The sequence below is a fragment of the Camelus ferus genome, chromosome 10, assembly GCF_009834535.1.
Source record: "Camelus ferus isolate YT-003-E chromosome 10, BCGSAC_Cfer_1.0, whole genome shotgun sequence".
NCBI lineage: Eukaryota > Metazoa > Chordata > Mammalia > Artiodactyla > Camelidae > Camelus > Camelus ferus.
In genome coordinates, this window is record NC_045705.1 from 15,970,113 (window position 1) to 15,991,617 (window position 21,505).

At 39.1% G+C, this 21,505-nt stretch overlaps 1 protein-coding gene across 1 annotated transcript; it reads right to left on the minus strand.

Annotated features, from left to right (window-relative positions):
* Positions 1 to 11,048: 11,048 nt before the first annotated feature.
* On the minus strand, positions 11,049 to 21,082 carry LIN7C (lin-7 homolog C, crumbs cell polarity complex component). Its single transcript, XM_032488385.1, has 5 exons — positions 21,014 to 21,082; positions 17,718 to 17,836; positions 17,381 to 17,452; positions 15,620 to 15,829; positions 11,049 to 15,030 (listed from the first exon to the last, which is right to left on the minus strand). Exons 1-5 carry the CDS (start codon positions 21,048 to 21,050, stop codon positions 14,875 to 14,877), a joined length of 594 nt encoding a protein of 197 aa, XP_032344276.1. The 5' UTR covers positions 21,051 to 21,082; the 3' UTR covers positions 11,049 to 14,874.
* Between the last annotated feature and the right edge of the window lie 423 nt (positions 21,083 to 21,505).

Here is a 21,505-nt window from a genome sequence, read left to right on the forward strand (position 1 = left end):
TTTCCATTATTTTCTAGTGACTGTCACGAGCAAGTGAAATGAGGAGAAAATTGTTAATTTAGTTTCTTTCATTGATTCCTTTTCTCCTGTAATGAAACTGAAAGGTGACAGAATTTTTCTTGCCAAAATATCTCTCTTCTGCTGATTTTTTTCTTGTAACAATTATATATTATACTGATTGATTTTATTTTGGCCAAATAATTCATTTCCTTTCTTTTAAAGTAGTGGTTTTCAAACTTCAGTAAGCATAAAAATTACATGCAAAGCTTGATTAAAACTGCAAAATGACTTAAGTAGGCCTGGGTGGAGCCTTGAAATCAGCATTTTGATGCATGTCAAGTCAAAGTGGTCCAGGTGGTCCTTGAATCACACTCTGGGAACTTTATTCTTCGCTTCCAAGGAATAAAATCTTAGGGCTGACAACTTAAGTGAAAGAAGAGATTTGGATGTTGGAGAAAGGAGAGATGTAGATTCTATTGAAGAGTAAATTCCTTTTATCTATCAAATGAAGAAGATAAGAAAGGAGGATTCGAATTTGCAGCTTGTCCAAGAAGACAAAATATCGGGAACAATGGACTTGGGTGGAGAAGAAAAGAGGTGAAGTCTGTTAAAGCGTTAGCGTTTCTTGTAGTTGCTACATTATGTATGTTTTGCTTTCAAGATAAACTGGCCAATGAGTCTTTACTTCTTGGATAAGATTCCCTAAGAGGGAGAGAGAGAGAGAAACACACACACACACACACACACACACACACACACACCCTAATTTTTAAGATACTATCCAGGCAACTAGAGGAAAATGATCAGCTCTTATATACACCACAAGGACCTAGAAAGGTAACAGGATAGACCAAAATCTGATGGCAAGCAAAAAAATAAACTTAAGAGAGACTTTGCCTTCAGACTGGTTCCTCTTTCTAGTGTTTCACGGCGGTGGGGGAGTAAATTTGTAGCCTCCACAGGCTGGGTGAGAGTCAGTGGCATCTGGCTAAAGCACTTCTGCATTGCAGGTGCTTTTGGGCAGTGAAGGAGGCACCCTCCCCATGATGCTCACTGTGGGGCTTTTGTGCAAAGGGCACAGGGCGTGTTGACTCGTGGACAAGCTGGACTTTGGTCCCACTCACCTCCCTCGCCCAGACATTCCTGTAAATATAGAGCCTACACAAGTGTATGCAGAGGCCACACCTACCAGCTGCTCCACTGAGGAAACAAGAACTGGGAGATTGTAGGTATTCTCCAGCAGCAGTATCATAACTGGATTAAAAGTCCTCAAATATACAAAGTTTCACCTTTTATAAAATATGTGCAACTTCCAAAAAGAACAAAAATCTGCGTTCACAGCAATCAGCTTAAGAAATAAAGTATTGCAAATGGAGCTGAAGTTCCCTTTGTACCCCTCTGCAATCATATCTCTTGCCTTCTTTCTCTCCTGGGGAAGTAAGCCCTTTCCTAAATGTCATAACTAATTCCTGTGCACTTTGCATGCTTTTTGTATGTGTATGTCCCTAAACAATATATAGCATTGGTTTGCATATAGAAAGAATATCATTCTGTGTTCTTCTGCAACTTGGTTTTTTCCACTTAACCTGTGAGCTTTATCCATGTTCATGAAATATGTGCTATTGTTAGTTCATTGTCATTACTACCTAGTATTCCACTTAAAGAATGTACCCAATATTTAATTATCCATTCTATTGTTAATGTTAAGCTTATTTCTATTTTTTTCTAACAATGCTACCATGAATGTTCTTTTACAAGCCTCCTTGTTCATACATGCAAGAGAGTATCTAAAAGGTGTTTCCTTTATTCACATGTATGCCTGTGTGTGTGTGTGTGTGTGTGACTAGAAGTGGAATTGCTGGGTCATAGGTTATATGCAGTCACCAGTATTGGATATCAAATTGCTTTCAAAAGCGATTGTACTTGTTTGTGCTTCCTTCAGCAGAGAATAAAAATGAGAATAAATTAATGTAATTACTCTACATCCCACCAATACCAATATTGTGAGACGCAGGCATTTGTGAATCTGATGCATATGAAATGAGATCAAAAGGTAGTTTGAAGCTGAATTTCCCTGATTACAGCTACATCTTCTCATGCACTTGTTGTGCGTTTGGTGTGCCCTTCTGTGCATTGCCTGTTCATTTCCTCTGCCTGGTTGTTTTCGACTGGATTGTTTGTTTTTGTTTTTCTTGCTAAGGTCAGATAGTAAATGTTTGGAGCTTTGTGGTCCATATGGTCTCCATCATAACTATCCCACTCTGCCACTGTAGCATGAAAGCAACCATCAATGACACATAAACAAACAGATGTGGCTGTTTCCCAGTGGAGCCTTTTTGGCACAAGCACATGTTAGACTAGTCCTGGCCCGTGGGCCATAGAGTTTCCCAGCCCTGTTTTATAGCCACTAATCCTTCATTGAAATCTAATTATTTCTGAAAACCATTTGCAGGATTATCTAAAACTCAGAAGGACACACCTCAAATGTAACCATCTCTCCTTGCATGTTGACATCAAGCACTTTTAAACTTCTGACCTCCATAGTGAGCTCATGCCGAAGATTGTATTGCAGAAAGAGCCCCCCAAAAGTCCATTACAAGCTTAAACATGCCCCTCTTTCTAGAATGAATGGTGCAGAAATTATCCTGGGCACTTAGGGTTTATCATACTTTCCATCGAAAAGACACCCCAAATATTTGACCTGATGCAATCACATGAACTGTGAAAAATAGCTATTGACTCTATGAAAGCATAGGGGCTAAGCTTGCCACCTGAAGCTAGAAGCTGTATGTGAACATTAAAATATGTACATGTATATACACACATACATACAGATCTATGGGCATATGTATATGTATATATATATATATACATAAACATCTCAAAACATAATAGATGCAGGGAATAAAGAAAGAATATTAGTTCTGATCCCTTCCCATCAGACACCTGATATGTGTCTGCCTAACAACTGAGTCCTCGAGGTAAATGCACTTGTCTGATGCTCTGATGCCTCCACACTTGCATCCGGGGCTTTGGGCTGGAGGCGCTGCCCCACTGGGCCCCCAGGCTCGCTGTCGTCAACAGGTGCTTTCACTTACTCATCCTTTCCTCCTGAGTCTCCATGTCTCTAGAGTGGTCCGATTTTTAGGAAATAACACCTCTTTTTAAAGGATGATTTATAACCATTATTTTGAAGCACAAAAAGAAAAAAAAAACCAATAAAAAATAGTTGAACAATTTTAAATGGCCTTTTAATCTACACAAGTGGCTGACTTTGGGCTGCTGAGCCCTCTTTCCTTTACTGCCACCTGCACCAGATCACCGGACTGTGGGACGTGAGGTTTGGCAGTGAGGCATCTGATGTGACTGACTGAAGGCCACTCTTGAAGCCGACCCTTTTCAAAACATCGCCCAAAAGTTTCTTAGTTTCCTGAACTGGTCGAATATCCTGTGGTCAGATACCCTTGTTGGGTCTTCTGAAGACCCATATTGACCCCAAACTTCAAAACATTAGGACAAATATCAGAAATATTTTCCCATTTATAATACTCCTAATAAATATCCCTAATCCTTTCTAAATTGGATTTTCTTTTCTTGAGCTTCCCTTTTCAAACCTAACCCAAAAAGAGAATGAGACTCAAGGGGACAACTTCTGAATTCCAGACCCTCACGTGGATTCCAAGTTCCCAGTGCATCAAATGCCAGTGAGAAACAGAACGAGGCCAAACAGTAAATGAGCATTAAAGAAACCAGGCATCATAATACAAAAGTGAAGGTAGGAAACTCATAGTAGAAAACTGGGGAGATTATCACTGAGCCATGCTGAGGCTTTGTTAGGGCCAGAGTATTAGCACAGAGTTCAGTCATGGGATTTGGTTCCTTTCCCTCCCTCAGAATTCCAAACAAATCTTTGAACATTTGAGAAAAACCTTTAGCATGAGATAATTTTTTCAGAAGACTACGTGCAAAATCTGTACATCCCCCAAGAACTGCGTATACAGAAAACTAGCACTTGGGGTGGGGTCGTGGGGTGGCGTTGAGGGTGATTTTGTTCTGATGTGTCCTGGAAAGCTCTTCTTTGTCTACAAGTACATATGTGGAAAGAAATCTAGGAAAGAAGGCAACAAGAGATTTTAGACTCAAGAAGCCACGAGAGGATGTGGAGAAAAGACTTTACATTGTGTATATGGTCCTTCTTTTCCTGACCTGGACACTCAGTACTGTCTAAAAAAGACCTCTTGGGTAATTCTCTTTCTGTCTAGTGACAGCTACCATGACTCTTTTCAAAATAAAAGGAGTTGGTTGCTATCAGAATGAAGAGTTTAACAATCCCAAGGGTTTTTTGAAAATGTCTTTAAAATCATTTTCAAAATAAAAAAACTCTGAGGCAACGCTCTAAAAATTCAGGCAAACTACCAACCATCTGTAATTTTCAAGATTACCTTGGAAAGGGGCAAAGCAAAGAAAGCCATGAAGACTGGGTCAATGGTGCTGAATGTCAGGGTGATGCTAAAAATGCTTTCTTCGGGTCTGGTTGACAAAATCTGGTACTATTTATTAAACTTTTTTTTTTGGCTTCATGTTACTATTAAAAATATATGAATTCAGTTCATAGAACACTATGAGGATGATGTATGTAAGCCAAATCATTTACACCTTAAACTTAAAAAGTGCTGTATGTCAATTACACTTCAATAAAACTGGAATTTTAAAAAAAGGACACTATGAGGAATTTTTTTAAAAAATGCTTCAGTATGAAAGAGAAAATGGAAGACCTCGAGGTGCCAGGGAAACATGTTATAGTAACTTTGCCAGTTTGCTCCTTTTCTTCTAAAATAACACAAACTTTTCAAGCTTTCAAGATTTTTTTTTGATTTCTTTTTTCAAGAAATATTTACCACGCACTGCTCCTCAGAATCAACTCTGCTGGGGACTGAAAAGTTTAGATTCATGCAGGTCAGTCCACCAGTAAATCGCCTGGGGAAGATTTTAAACAGAAATTCCATCTCCATTGATTCTGATAAAGTAGATCTGGGGATGGGGCCCTGGATTCTCAATATTTAAAAAGTTCCTGATTCTGGGGCGTAGGGAAGTAGCTCAGTGGTAGAGCACATGCTTAGCATGCACGAGGTCCTGGGTTCAATCCCCAGTACCTCCATTAAAAAAAAAAAAAAAGTTCCTGATTCTGATGTAGGTCCAACCCACCCAAATTTATGACCCTCTGCTAGAGGATTGGGCAAGTTTGGGTCTTTTGAGAAGCAGACACCAATACAGGATGGCTCATGCAAAAGATTTATTAGGGGAAATGTTTGTGAGGGAAAATGAGGAGGGAACTGAGGGAGACTTTTAGAGCCATGAGATCTGGATGCAGGTTTGACTCCAGGCCAGAGAGAGAAGGAAGGAAAAGAGGTTGGGTGAGTCTTAGGCTGCAGTGTGCTTCCATCAGAGTTCAGGAAGACCAGTGGAGGGACCCCAATACAAAATCACCCATTAGAGGAGTCCCATGCCTCCTGCCTCAGTATCTCTGCCATGCTCAGTCACTGACCAGGACCAGCCTTTGGGAGATGTGGTGACAGAGTTCCCAGCAGGACTGTTAACAGTCTCCCTACAGTCAGAGATCTGACAGGTGCATTTCATGGCAGCCTCAGAATATAAGGTGTGATTTGGAGCCCCTCTCTTCAAGCAGCTTACAATTCAAGTTTGGAATTTAGAAATTTAGGCTTATGGTTAGGGAGGGTATAGCTCAGTGGTAGAGTGCATGCTTAGCATGCGCAAGGTCCTGGTACCCCAATACCTCCATTAAAATAAATAAATAAACCCAGTCACCACCCCCACCCCAAAAAGAAACAACTAAAGAAATTTGGGCTTAAAAGGGACTTTAAGGCTCGTCAACCAACTGCCTAAAGCTTAAGAATGTTCAACAGCATCTCTGCTTCTCTTGAATCTGTCTACAGTTAGCATATTCACTGGTAGGAGACTCTATATTTGGGCAGTTCTGGATGTTAGAAAGCTCTGTCTTATGTTGGGCCAAACTTTCTTCTTGGTATTTCTGAAATCCTCAGAAAGAGAAGGAACTTTGGAGACCACGGGTTAAATCTCATTTACCAGCGAGAAATCAGACTCGCCGAGGATGACTGAATTACCAAAGGAAACGTAACCCAGTTACCGGCAAAACTGGAGTTAATATCTAGGCCAGTTGCTCTCTCCACTCTCCACTTGGTTTAATACGTAGTTTTTAAATTCATGGAAAAGAGAACACTTTTGACAAATTTAGTGTCATATAAAGCAAGTTAATCTCAATGCCTCAGTCTTTGATTTGTTTAAAGGAACTTACCACGGCCCCTCTGAAACGACTTTTCTCTTGATCAAGCATCCAGTCTGAGCTTGGGTGAAGAGAGCTGAAAGATGTAAATCCAGAGATGATGTCCAGTCAACTAAGGTTGTTCATACTTAGTAGAAGGACCAAGACAATCCTAAATCAATCATCCTCCCCCACCCCTGGAAAACCTGTCTAGTGAACCGTAGATACTCATGCACTTCGGTCATTTATATAGGTTTGGTTTGGTTTTCTTTAATAGAGTGTGTTTGGAAAGTTTTCTCTCCACATTTACAAAGCTCTGAATTTTGTAAAATACATTGAAATATTAATTGGGGGCTTAAAAGGAAAGATCAGGTACCTTTTAAAACTTAGGCCTGCTCTGTAATTAGCCGTAACTACTAGAAAATTCTAAAATAGAACCAATGGCACGTTGGTGCCACCTTGTGGTAAAATATGAAAAGGTAGGAGAAAAAGGTTGTATACAGTTAAATAAATCTCTGAGGTTCTAGGTACAGGAGGTGGGGAAAAAGGGGGAGTGTGTGTTGTCGACTCCTTCCCCCCTTAATCAGCTTTACAATAAAAATATGAATATTATAAAAGAAGCCACGTTTGGATTTTAAAAATTCCAATTCTGCCAATATTCTCAAATTTTAAGAAATGTTTAAGTGATGGTTTAAACATTTGCTTTTGTTTCCAGCCATTTCTGCTCACAAATTATTCATATGGTCATGTTCTTATATGGCTTCAGTGACAGCACACTTGGTAGGTTTCATTTCTGTCTCAGTGATTAGTCCTAACTGCTTCCCCTGCTGGAGCACCACGGGAGACTGTAAATCCGTGAAGAAGGAAGAGGCACCGCTGTCTCACCTCCGCCCTTCCAGGGAGGGGCCTCTAGGCAGTGAACAAGCTCTGCCCCAGAGGGGTGGAGATGACGAGGATTCAGTCATGGTCCAGATGAGCTCGGTCAGTCTGGCTAATTTGATGAAGCACGTTTTCTTCTTAAGCGTAAGGTATGCATGCCTGCCCCAGGGTCTTCAACCCAAAGTTAAGTTCCAGGGGGCAAGGGCTTCATTTTTGTTCTCTACTGCACCCCTACGCCCTAGAACATGACCAGCCCATAGTAGTTGGTACATATTTTAGTATGAATTAATAATTGATAAAGATGTTATTTTTGTTCGCATCTGCCAACTCGTTTGTTTTATTCCCTGCCGTATTCAGAACCACAGGCAGAAGAGAGATGCTGTTTACTGGGCCCAGTCAAAACCCCAACTTCCCAGATATCCACCCGGGTGACTTCAATTCCCACCCTTCAGGTTTCTGTTCAGATGTCATCTCTGAGGCCTTTCCTGTCCTCCCTCTCTACAACAGCACCACTGCGTTCCATCATATGTTCTCCCAACACATACTGATATTTCGCCATGTGCCAGGCCCTGTTCTCCACTCAGATGCGGTGGGCCTGTGTCCCTGAGCCCACCGCAGACAGCCCAGTATGAGAGGGACTGTGGGGTCACTGGTTGTGAACTTGGACGGAGGGATTTAATGTTGCTGAGTCTTATTTTCATTTTGGCTCCCAGCCCTCCTCCTCTGCTGGACTTCCTAACACTCATCACCACCTGAAAGTATGTTTTCTTGTTCTTCTGACTCTCCTGCTTGTGTGTGTGTGTGTGTGTGTGTGTGTGTGTGAGAGAGAGAGAGAGAGACACAGGACTCAAAAATGAAAACATCTAAACCAAAAATACCAAGAAACCTAAATAAAATGAAATGAACAAGAGAAAAAACTAGTTAAAAGTGCACAGTGGCACTAGGGAGAAAGGAGTTTTGAAAACAAATTTGAGATTGAACCTTGGCTGTGTTGATCTTGATGCGTGATTCTGGAAGAACTATTTGGCTTCTCTAATTCCGTGAAAGTTATGGGATGACACCTATCTTGATGCACGCCATCACTGTTATTGTTTTTATATGGTTCTGATGTAAGTTCTCGATCTGTGGAATGAAGGAATGTACGCCAACTCAACACAGTGTAACAAGTCACTACACTAGGTTTTAGGTCCTGTGCTGGGTGGTGGGGGAGCAAATGTGAACCATACGGTTGTGACACTTCTTGCTGCCATTGGAACTTACATTCTAAAGGCAAGACATAATTAAGCACGTAATTTAACAGGGGAACAAGGCATTGCCGTATTAGAAGAGGATGAGGAACTGACCTTTCGATGGAACGGACAGAGTCTTAGCAGAGGCGGGGCCTTCGGCCTGAGGCCTTTTACACCTGAAAATGGAGCAGCCAGCCAGGGTGCGAAGCAGAGGGGAGCCCTCCAGCCCGGGGGGTTGAGTGTGGAGTAGAACAAGTTGGGTGCTGGGATGGGATGAGGCTTGAGAGGAAGTGGGGAGTGCATTATGTAGAACTTTTTACACCAAGGCAAGGGGTCTTCTACGTACAACAGGGAACTTTAAGGAGGGGACAACACAATCAGTTCTGGCTGAATTAATGCTTTGCATCAGGCGTGCACAAGGAGCCAGCGCAAACCTTTAGAGTGAGATACCCCCGGCCAAAGACAAACGCTCATCACGTTCCAGTTGGAGAAAGGGCCTCTGCAGAGACGCCTCTCTGCTGAATATTCTGCCACTGCCAACTCCTGGGCAGTCCTCGACCTGAGAAGGATAAAGCCAGTGCAGGAACTGGCAGCCTAAAATGAGGAAAAGGCTAGGTTCCGAGGGGCTGATAAGCTCAGATGGCCACTTGGAGGCACAAGCTTTATCACACAGATACACAGGTGTTGTAAGAAAGCATTTCAATTACAGCAAAGAATACTTCCCTTCACCCCTAAAGGCCAGGAATCTCCTCCTTTCTTAACCAGAACCATTTCTACTGAGACCCTTTTATCGCACACAGAAGCCACATTTAATTTTGCTTCATTTTAGCGACGCTACTGGAACACGGATTCTTACCCATTTGTTCTCTAGGACTGCCATAACGAGGTACCACAACCTGGGAGGCTTAAAGCAATATATCGTTTCAGTTTTGGAGGCTAGCAGACCCCAGATCAAGGTGTCCATGGGGCTGGTTCCTTGAGGGGCTGAGGGCGAATCTGTTCATGCCTCTCATCGTTCCTGGTGGTTTGCTGTTCATCTTTGGCATTTCTTGGCTTGTAGAACTATCACCCCACTGTCTGCCTTTATCTCCCTGTGGTGTCCTCCCTGTGTGTCCAAGTTTACCTTTTTTTATAAGGACACCAGCCATATTGGATTAGGGCCCACCCTAATGATCTCACTTTAACTTAATTATCTCTAAAGACCCTATCTCCAAATAAAGTCACCTTCTGAGGGGCTACGACTCTAGCTTCTCTTTTCGGGGTGGGGAACCAGGCATGGAATTCAACCCACAACACCTTAAAACATTAAGTCAAAAGTGAGCATCTAAACTCTGGTTCAAAGTCCATCAAGGGAGAGACACCAGAAATAAAAATTTCCCCTTAGCTATTATGCTTTCAGATTGCACTTCTTTGCCAAATAAAAAACAAAAGCAAAATAAAAGGCTTGGGTTCTTGTTACTTTCTGATAAAACGAGTTACTTTCAATGACTGCTGTATAAAGGGATCTTATCTGCACCCGGTGGCTAAATTTTTAACCCAATTGTTTAGAACAACTCTGGAGAGACCACAAGAAATTAGAATTTTTCCATACTTTCTCTCCTAAAGAAAACTTTTTAAAAAGGACTAAATCTCAACTGTGTCCAAAATACGCTTCTGTAGTTGAGAATTAGTTCTTACACATAACTTATTATTGACATGAAGCGCTTGCCTTTTCTTTTTAAAGTTTAAATCAAAAGAGTAAGATTGACAAATGGGCTCTATATGATTTACTTTTGCTCTGTAAATAAAGTTAAGTCCTAAAGATTTCAGCAGGTGCAGGTGTTCTGTCATCAAAGAAATAAATGTACAAAAAACTGGGTCACCACTCCATCATAAAACCAGAATAGTCAACAGTAATGAGTAGCACAGAACCATAATTAAAAAACTTAAAAAATGGATATTCTGTTTCACTGAAATTTTGAAGAAACTGAGGTCTGACAATAAATGCTTTTCGTTGTACCCTGGTTGCCTGTACCTTTTTATGTCTTAAAAACGTTCACTATGGTGAATTATGCCTTGTATTGTCTAAGACCCATTCCAGCAATCCGCCGTCTCCAGAGCTGGGTCATATCCTTCCTACAGACTGCTTTTCTGATTGAACAAACCCCATCCTGGGACTGACTTTATGATTTTCATTCTGGTGAGACCTCAACTCTACGTCTCTATTTCCAAAATTTGAATTTCTTTGATCACAGTGAAGAGAAATCTGAACATTCCTATGAATCTTATTTCCTACAAAGTTTTCAAGCATAATTTAAAGGTTATCTGTTTTTTAAGCATCAAAAATAAAAACTTGCTGGTCTTAACTAATTGGCCACAATGTCTTCCTTTACCTGAGGTCCTGAGCTATTTTATATGAAAGTAACAGTAAACACAAACAAGACTTACTCTGCAGGCATCTTTCAAAGGGTTTTACAGATCATAACGCCTACAGGCATCCTACTACACAGGAGAGACGGGGGAACTAAGGCACAGAGCAGTATCTCGTGTCAGGTTACACAGTCATGACGAGTCTAAGCTTCAAGTTGGCGTAGGCAGGCTCCAGATTCTGTCCTCTCAATCACATACCATACAATCTCTCTTAAAATAACACAAGAGAATTTTTTCTGTAGTTATATTTTATGAAAGACAAAGCAAAATATAGGAATTTGAGGTTTCATTCCAGTAACCACCACAGATTATGATTCACCTCATTTAAAAGTTATTTTATACATGTCTTTCAGAAACACATCTATTGTGTAGTTACATCATTTTTTTTTCAAATCCAAAGACCAAGAATATAAGTAATACAGATTTATTTCAAGTAAGTGTTAAGAATCAGAACTGAATTGATAAATGAAGTCATCCACTGAAAAAAATGTTAAATCCATTTTGGCTATTATATTCCTTTACCTCAAACTTAAGAATTAAAGTAGAAGCATATTGTTTGCTAATGTTTTTAAAAACTATGTTCAGATACAAATTAGTTTGGAAGTTCTTGAAAATTTAATGAGCAAGCAATTTGGTTTTTTCCACTATTTCATCATTACAGAGCTGCAAAATCTTTGAAGAAACACTATTAGTGACATTTTTTGAACAATGAAAAGTATAAAACCAGATTGTTAGCAGAGGAGACAACAAAATGTAAGTTAGGAAATTCATAAACATACATTTATTCAAGAAATACAATTACTGGAGTCCTTGATATTTCAATGATCATTCCACATTATAAAATATTCACAACATATATTCTTTTAAGTCTACACCAAGTCATGCTGACATTCTTTTCAGATAAGCCATAGCCATTTCTTCTATTAAATGCTGTAATATCCATTTATATTGTAAACAAAGTATTTGAGCCAAATTATTTAAGTCCTCGAGCAAAGTAACTTTCAAAAATTTAGAAGAGGAAGACAGTGACTTTTTAAAAAACACATCTGAATTCTCAAACCTCAAAGCACTAGGCCACTATAATCTAGTATGACACTAATGGATAAAGTGGCCATATTAAGACAGCACGTAATTATCAACAACAATATTTCTCATCTGCAATTTTTAAACATGCTTTCTTTAACAATAAATATTTATTTTTATAGGTTTTAAAGGCAAAGGGGGCAGAAAGGTGACAGATATTGAAAGTTTACATTTAAACTACTGACAGGAGGAAGGGACGAAAGGAAGGAGGGAGGGAGGAAGGAAGAAAAAGGTAGACTGTAATTACTTTCCAAATAAGGAATGCCATGTACCTTTTATTCCTAAAGAAATTACTAAGAAATATAACCAATCATTACATTTACAGCTATTTAACAGTAGCTGTAAATTGAATTATTCTATTCTGATACTTCCAGAGTCCAGTGTACTTAGAGCATTTTACAAAGGGGTAAACTAGTGGTTCTCAACCCTAGGTGCACCTTAGAACCAACTAGAAAGCTTAAAAAAAAAAAAAAAAAAAGCCAAAAAACAAGCATCTGGCCCCACCTCAAAGATTCTGATTTAGTTGGTGTGGGATGGCACTCAGTGTCACCATTTTTTAAAGGTCTGCAGGGTGTTCTAATGTGCAGCTGAGGCTGAGAATCACTGAGTCAACTCATTTGGAAAAACCAAGAAAATAAATGGAAACTGGAGAGGGAAGACAATTTATATTTATAATTTACAAATCAAACACCTATTATACACTATGTGCCTAGTTATGTTCATGAATCATACATTTATAAGATGAAAATTCCCTTCATTTCCTCATGATACTAGACCATTACTGTACATCTTTGCCACCGAATGACTGAATTCTTGTATGGTCAGGATTTAAAATTCTGGGACACACTATGAAAACTGCATTAATGAAAATAAACTACTGCTACTCATGCTGAACAGGAGCAAGCAAAACTACTGTATTTGGCTCTTTTAAGCTACCCATATTTTAAGAATTATAAATAAGTGCCAACCCACACAAAGAACAGATTGTGGATTACTGTAGAAGGAAAAAAAAATAGCTTACTCAACTTACTAAGTTTCAACACCAAAAAAGATTTAACTTGGCTGAATGTTCTGAAACAGCTGAGATACTGAACCAGGAAGCTATAATTTATAATGAAATGTTGACACACCCTTAGAAGCTACTGCAGCTGCAGCAATACTAAAATAAGATTTCCTCAGGGTTTACCAGCAATGCAAGAACACGAGCATAACAGTAACAGTACTGTTTTCATATGCACCAACACATCTCTTTAATATATAAAGCTCTACAACAAATACCTTTAATAATTTTATAATTAAATTAAGTCCATAATTCTTCTACACTACTTTGGTCTCAACATTTTAAAACATCAATTAATTTTGGAAATATACAATTTAACAACATGATCCTATCAAGAACAAGCACATTTTGCAGTGGACTAAAGACACATTCAACCATGCAATCCAGTGTTCAATACCTAAATGATAAATAACAATGCTGATTGACTTGTATTCTGAAAAGTTATTGAAAACTGGAATAATCTTTTAAGACTCACAGTGCTCACAAACATGCAGAAAAAGATAACACATTTCCATTCTTCCAGAAGGAATGTTACAAAATGCCCACTCTTTGCACAGGGTTGATAATTATACTAAATTCCTTATATATTTTAATCCACTTTTTCTTTCTAGCACCTGTCACTTAAAATTTCAAAAAGCCATACAAATGAACCTTAGTTCTTTAACTTCTGCCTTTAAAAAGACCTGTCACAGTCATCCACTAATAGCTGCCTTTCAGTAAAACAGTGACATCCAGTGGACAAATGAAAAGTATCTCTCAGAATTCTCATCATTATATTTGAATCATAAACAAAGATCACATCTCTAAATCCAACCATTTTAATATGAATGAGTTCCTACTCATTTTGACAAGAGTCTGCAGATTCTTACAAATGCATCACCTTACAATCTCTATATGTCTTAAACATACCTTCTATCTTTTTCTTATTTAGCATCAATTCTTTAAATTGAGCTACTTAAGAGATGTTAACTCTTGAGTGAGGTTAAAGTATTACTTTTTCTTCTTTGCTATCTCCCACCACAAACTAACTGGCTCACTTCTAGGAATGGAAGGACCAAAATATAAGAAGTATATTTAAATAAAAATGAGTAGCATTAAAAAAATTTGCAAAAGATAAAACCTAAACCTCTTTTGCATTTGTAATTTACGATACACTGTTGAATATAAAGAGAGATGTAATCAGTAATGCTAACAATCAAATTACATTCTCCTGCCTCACTGCTCAAATATTATGAAAGAATACATATTTTAGCAATGATTGTTTCAGTGTTTAAAAACTTTTATAAATCAGTATAAATGAGTATTCATTATATAGTATGTTTAAATAAAAGTAAAAAACTTCCACTGTGCTGGGTTATAATTTACCATTGATTATACATAGTGTGTGTTCCAGATACAAAACGCAGCAGCGATGTTAATTAACATTAGCAGTGTGATGAACTGCTGTAGCTGAGACTGTCATGTGTAATTTCTTGGAAAATCATAAAGAAATGTTGTAGGTTAAAGAAAAATAAAGCAAACAAAGTATGGAGAACTGTTATTTTTAAATAAGCAGCCAAATAAAGAAAACTTTTTTCCCTAAAAAAAGATTAAGAATGTAAAAGTACATTTGAATATTAAAAAAGCATTTTTAAAAATCTATAACAACTTTATGACAAAATCTGCATTTGAAAAAGGCCTGTAAAAACAGCAGGACACAATTGCCCTCATCACCTTTTTACTTTTTCTTGTCAGAAAAAAGAGTATGCATCTCTGGAACCATAAGTGATGTTAAAACAGGCAGGTATAAAATGGCAGGGAGGATTTCATGGGAAGTTTGTTTTTTTACAATCATTGGCATTGTAGCCATCAGTAGGTCACAAGTAAAACTTCTCTAGCTAAAAGCAAAATGGAATATAAAGTTTTTAACTGCATTAGGTTTGTTGCCTGCGTTTTGCTGATCTCATCTTTTCAAAGCGTGACTCCATTTCTTCTAAGACCTTGGGTGTGTACCGCACCACTAATTTAACCTTTCCTTGAGCTGCTTTCAGCAGTTCTACAGCTTTTTCATGATGCTCTCCTTCAACACTCTAGGAAAAAACAACACAAAGACATAAGCACAATTAGCATCTAGGCTTTCTAAGCGACTCAAAATGAAAAATGTTTAAAATAAGTGTAACTAAAAAAGTTTTAATATTGTATCATTTCAAATTATAAACCTATGAGATAATCCTGCTTTATCATTTTAATCAGTGTAAAATCCTCTGCTAAGTCATTCTGTTTGTAGTCCAGGAAATGGTTTTTAAGTTCCAAATAATTAGCATATCAGTCTACACATCCTATTATTTCACCAGATCAGAATTAAATCAAGTAACTGCCATTCTATAAGATAAAATTGAGGGTAGACTTTTAATGTATTGCCTTAACTATGAAAGAGCTTAATTACATCAAAAAATCACACTAAGCCTTGCTAATTTACATTGGAAAGAAGCAGAACACACATGTACAGTGCTTAAAAAAGTATCACTGTACTAATAGTAGTGCCTAAGATTCCCCCAAAGGATTTCTAAACTACAAAGCTTCTTTGGTTTTTCCCTACAATTTCTGTTTCTCTAACTCAAATACACCCCCAAGTGGTCACAACACATTACTACAAGTAGAAATAAAAAGTACCCTTACCACTCCATTAACAGAAAGGAGCTGATCTCCTCGCTTGAGGCCCCCATGTCTATCAGCAATTCCACCTGGAATTATTCGAGATATATAGATTGGAGAGTTTTGTTCTTTGCCTCCCATAATATTGAATCCAAGGCCTTCTTCTGTTTTTGGTAGCTCAACAACTCGAGGATGAGAATGTCCTTCACTGGCAGCAAATGCAGCAACAGTAGCCTGAAGGGAAATTTTACGTATTAAAAAAAGTAATAATAAGACTTTTGTTTACTTCATTCTTTTGTCCCTTTTTAGAAACTACTTTTGAAGTCAGTATTTTTGATGTTTGAATGTCCACAAACTCACTGACAGTTCTGAGAAGGAAAGCTAACCAGATGGTGTTTTAAAGAGGACAACAGGAAAGCCAACCCTGGACTATGCAGGAAGTGTTGAGATCTTTTAGACCACTCCTAGTCCTTCCAGTGCCTGGAACCTCTGTGCCCTGCTTGGCAAGCAGGTTTGCTAGAAAGATGAACACTATGCACATTAAAGAGGAGAATCCCTCCCCAGCATGCCAGCAGCCCTGAGCATTAGGGCTGGTCATTCTGGCTCCTTTAGGGGCTTTTGGGCAGGGCACAACCTACCTACATAGCTTGTAAGGAGGTAGGTGTCCTTGTATGCAGTAATTTGGCTGCTGCACTATCTGTACTGTGTACTAACTCACTCATCTAGAAATAACATGGAGAAAAAGAGGTGTACCTCTAGCTGATGTGAATTTTTCTTGTAGCTTTAGTTAACTATCTAGTTACTACTGAAACTCCACAGCAAATGAAACAGAGCCACATCTTTAAAACTTTAAAATTTAAACTAATTAGACTAATTCTAACACAAAGCTGAGATTTTTGGTTTCATCTTGCTTTCAAAGGTAATTAAGTAATTGGGAACTATTTTTTTGTGTGTGTGTTGGATCAGGGTACATAAGCAAAAATGGGAAGGAAGGGAGAAAGAAAATCAAGATTTGTTGAAAACCACTATCATCACATTCTAAGCTCTAAAAGAGGCCTCATTTTAGAGACAATGGAACCAAGGCTCACAAATTCAGAAAGCTGGGAAAGTCAGGAATTAAACCCAAGTTTTAATTTTTTTTCTACTCTGTCAAACTATATTCACATGTTTAAGTGTTTGTACTCAGTAGAGAATCTAGTATTTCCTTTTGTGAACCAGTAACTACCAATGAATAATGACTAACTCTAGTATAAGTCACCTACTGCTGATATTAACTTACTCTAACAACACATGATGGACACTGAGGTCAACATTTGGTTTGAGGAAAATAGTGGTTCAGAAAAACTACATAAAAACTGCTACCTGCAGCTCTGAAGAGGAAAGGGCAACACAGGGTAGTGCCCTAGATCTCCCATTTACCATTTGCATGGTCTGAGGCACATAAGCTAATCTGACGCCTCCTCACCAATAAATGAGGATCATAATTCATACCTCAGAATTTTTATGAATATTTACATGATGATAAATTATCTTATATATAGCAACTATGTATATGGTATGTGTATTATTTGTGTGCAAGTACATTTTTAAGCATCATCTAAACTGCATAAAATAGCTTTCATAAAGTCAATAAAAAGTCCTGTTTCTTAGTAATTGAGAAGTTTAGCATAGCTTGAAAGATACTGTTAGTTTTCAAAATAAACCTATTATGAATCTAATAATTGCACATTTTAAACCTCTAATTGATGAAGAGTTCTCTCACTTTAAGTAAATGAAAAAATGTACCTTTGCAGTCGCATTAGCTCTTACTTCAGGGCTGCTACTGATGTCCACAGTCTCATAGACATGTTCATACACCTGCAAAACCCAAAGTTACCACTGCGATTTTAAATCTCAGAATATACCATGTTTGAGTTCTTAGTGAAATTAATGAATGTGTTAAAATTTCAGACAAAGTTATACATCTTTGTAAAGTGTTTTTCTATTAGAAATTCCAAAAATGAGAGGGGCAGGTTCTAATGCTTTTCTAAAGTTCACTTTCTTAAGAAATTCTGAATCCAAATTTTTATCTTACCTAATTAATTCAGGGTTTTTTCTGTAAATTTTAATCCCATTTACTCACCTCTCTTACAGCATTGCAGAATTCACTTTGAAGGACTCGCTGTAAAGCCTGAAGTTTCTGTGGTGGTACCTCTCCACTCCTCTGTAGTTTTTCCAACAATTCAATTGCTCTACAAATATCTAGAGTTAAACAAACACACTGTGATAGATAATTTTCTTGGAATATTCTCTAAATGCCTACATAACAGTGGAGCATTGAGGGTCTATTCCTCAATGATTAACAATATATAGAACTAAGAGGAAAAATGAATTAAGAGTGTGAATTTGTGTGTTGTGTGTGTATTCACGTATGGAGGATGGGAATGTAAATTTTACAGCAGATTAGGAAGAAAATATTGATGTTGCACAAGTATAAAACTTGGAAAACAGCATCTCTGAGAGACACAGGGAAATGAAATAAAAAGTATTAAGTGTCACAGGAAAGGACTGGAGCTCAAATGTGACAGACACATGAACACCGTACTGCTTCAGGAAAGCTGACAGTATTATCAGAAACTATTTAGTCAAAATTTACCTACCACCATTTGGTTACCACTAGTAACCAAAGCACTGAACAGTATAAAACACTGTGTGCCAGTGAAATCACTGTTTATTTCCCAAAAGAAAACATAATATATATGTAGACATGAAAACTCTTCAATAACAGGTGCAGTCAGTAGCAGGGACACATTTAAAACAATGATACAAATGAGTAAAATTAACTGGTCTGTTTTCAACTTAGGATCATTAACACAGTGTTTTAATTAAGGCAAGCTCAGTCAAATACATGTTTACAAAATACAGAATAGAAAACAATTAGTTTTGTGAACCTGGTCTCAATAACAGCTGTGGGATTTTGAGCAAGTTACTTAACCTCCCCATGTCTCAGTTTTTCCACTGCAAATGGAAGTTAACAGTATCTCCTTTATAAGAATTACTTGACGACTAAAACAAAAAATACACAGAAAGGGCCTGGCATACAGCAAACATAAATGTTATGTTACATTAGCACCAATCAATCATAATTATTAAGGGGTTGTATACATTTATACAAATATATTAAGCGTGTTAGGCAATTCTCATTGGGAAGTGTGAGGATAAATGTTTTAAGAATTAAGAAATTTTGTAAAATTCAGTCGTGTTTCAACACTGACTATCTCTACTTTGTTTTTTTAAAACTGTTTTTGCACCACAGGGGGCTAGAGTACCTATCATTCTACTTTCCTTGCCTCCTTTTGTCTTAAGTGGAAGAAGTTCTGAATTTTATATTATACTAAAGGATTGGAACTTTTTCTGTACAGAATTAGTATGGCCCTCCTTGTGTCTGCAGCTGGGGAAGTAGAAATACATATAGTGAAAAAAGAAGCAGATTCTTCAATTTCAGGTAATAAAAGCTTCAACTGATGTTAATCAAATGCCATGGAAACAAGACTTTCCCCATTCTGGTCTCCCACCATCAGAATGGATAGTGAATGGGGAGTGTTAGTTCATCAACTATTTTGATTTACAAAGTTACAATATGCAAGCTACACAAAAATTTCCAACAAAGAGTTGAAAAAGCAATACTCTTTATTACATATATTATTACATAAAATACTCTTTACTGTACCCAAGATGTGCTCAAATGTGTTCCACTGAATCTCGTTTTGATGATGTTGAAAGCATTCAGGATCTTGATCGTATGCTCTAATTTTATACTGTGGGACTGCTGGGAGAGTTTCTTAACAGTCTGTTAAACAGAATGCTAAATAAGAACCAGAGTTGGTGTAATCTGACTTTCTCATCCTGCTAACTGGCATCCACTAGTAATTTATCCTACTAGGTTGCTGAACCTTCTACTGTGGAACAGAAATGAACTCTGAAAAAGGAAAAAAAACAAAGCCATGACTACCAAAACTAAATGCCAGAGATAAAGTTTCACATTTTGTACTGCATTTAAAAATACAAAAGACCGCCAACGTGTTAGAAATCCACAAATGACTTTCAAAGAAAAACACCTACTCCTGTTAACACCAAACAGATTTGTTCCCATCCACAAAGCACAGTGCCATTGTGCTCAGAAAGATGTCACAGTCTTAGCACTAACTTAGCAAGTCTTCCCAAAGTGAACTACTCCTCTGGCAAAAATGATGCTTTAATAGCCTGGTGGGCCGGACGAAAACAACATCATTTTAAACAGACTTACAAACAGTGAACACCACAGGGAATAGACAAAGTGTGCATTTGTTTGTGTGAAGGCACGAGGAAAGACATTTTTCCAAATATAATAATTCAAAAAATGTAGTCCCTTCTTAGAGCGGAAGTTCTACTATTCAGACTGTAACTGCGAACGTTAGTATTTGCGAGATAGTTTCAATCTCCATCCTATACTTTGTTTACTACTAGTACTCAAAATATTTAGTTTGTACTTTTTGGCTCTTACCAATGACTTAACATTGGTATGTCAAAAGTATGCTTGAAATTATTTGAACTAAAGGATTTGGGGAGGAAAGAGCGAAATGCTGAAAATCTGCAACAGGATTCTTTTAGGCCCTGTACTTTCACTGGCTTTTCAGTTTCTAATCGCTCAGCAGAACGGGTTTTATTTTCCTCGACAGCCTACTCTAAAAAGCAAGCAACCAGCCCGTTAGCAAAGGTCGCATCTGTAAAGAAAGAATAAGACTGCACTTTTCAAGGCTTTTATATTCTACCACTATTCCTCCTAGTTATGTAACCTCCTTCCCAGGACCACATCAGTAGAATTGTTTTTAAAGCACCCTCTGCTTACCTGGGAGGGGCACCACAGCCAGGAAACACCCCATTACAAATACAACTGAGGTTGTAGTGGAAGCAATGATAGAATTTGTGCGTAAAGAAGGGGGGTTCCGCGGGAATGTGCAGTGTGTCCGGGATGTGTGGGGGAAGGCGGGGACGCTAGATTTGTGCACGCATCAATACGGGCAGTGCGTGTAGTCTGTCCGAACTGGGCGTGTAATGTGTGCACAGCTTGACACGTCTCAGAACGCTGGGTCTGCCGTGCCCTCCCAGGGGCCCGGCACAGCCACGGCGTGTGCGGCGTGTGTCCGCGAACGCAGACATGTGGTGCAGAAGTGTGCGGCGCTCCGGGGCGCTCCGCGCGAACAGCCGAGGGGTCTGGGTACCAGCCCAGGGCAACAAGCGCCCACCCTGGGGCCCGGCACAGCCACGGCGGCGGCCACCGGCGCCAGCGCGAGGGACAGCCTGGTTCCGGGTCTCAGAGCTTGGCTGCCCCACCCCCCTGGCGACACGGAACCCCCCACCCCCTCCGCCCACGTCGGTCCCAGCCTCGGCCCCACTTACCCCTCTCCAGTCGCACAGGTTCCCCAAGCGCCGCCATCTTCTCCCTTTGCCTGCAGACCCACAGGAAATGACGACAGAAGGGCTGCGGTGGAGGGGCGGGGCCTAGCGGGAGCCCGGAGCGAGAGCCGGCCAGTATCGCGAGAGCGGGAGCCGCAGCTCTGGGGCTCCCGGAGTGGAGAGTACCTGGGTCGGAATTCGCGAGGTCGGCTTTGTGCTGCGCCGTGAGCGGTCGTGACGTTCTCAGATTCCCCCTTCCTCCTGTGGTTGAAAAGAGTCCCTTTCCCGATTCTTACGGCCTGCCGCTGGATTCAAGCCTTCTCCCACCCACGTGGAACCCTTAGTTCCAACCTGGCCATTCGTGGCCCTAGGAGCCAGCACTGCTCAATTCTCCTCTGGCCTCAGTTTCCCCTTCTGTCTGACAAAGAATCCTGTCTCCGACGTTCTTAGCATTCTTAAACAATGAGATTCGGTGACAAGTGTGTGAGTGAGATG

Bases quoted from the DNA above. Each gene is read 5' to 3' on its own strand.
- LIN7C (XM_032488385.1), bottom strand. From the start codon at position 21,050: ATGGCGGCGCTTGGGGAACCTGTGCGACTGGAGAGGG. The intron at 17,453-17,717 runs GTGAGTAAATGG...TGGGTTTTGCAG, and splicing joins TCTGCAATGCTGTAAGAGAG to GTGTATGAACATGTCTATGA. The intron at 15,031-15,619 runs GTAAGGGTACTT...GTTTTTTCCTAG, and splicing joins TCCTTTCTGTTAATGGAGTG to AGTGTTGAAGGAGAGCATCA.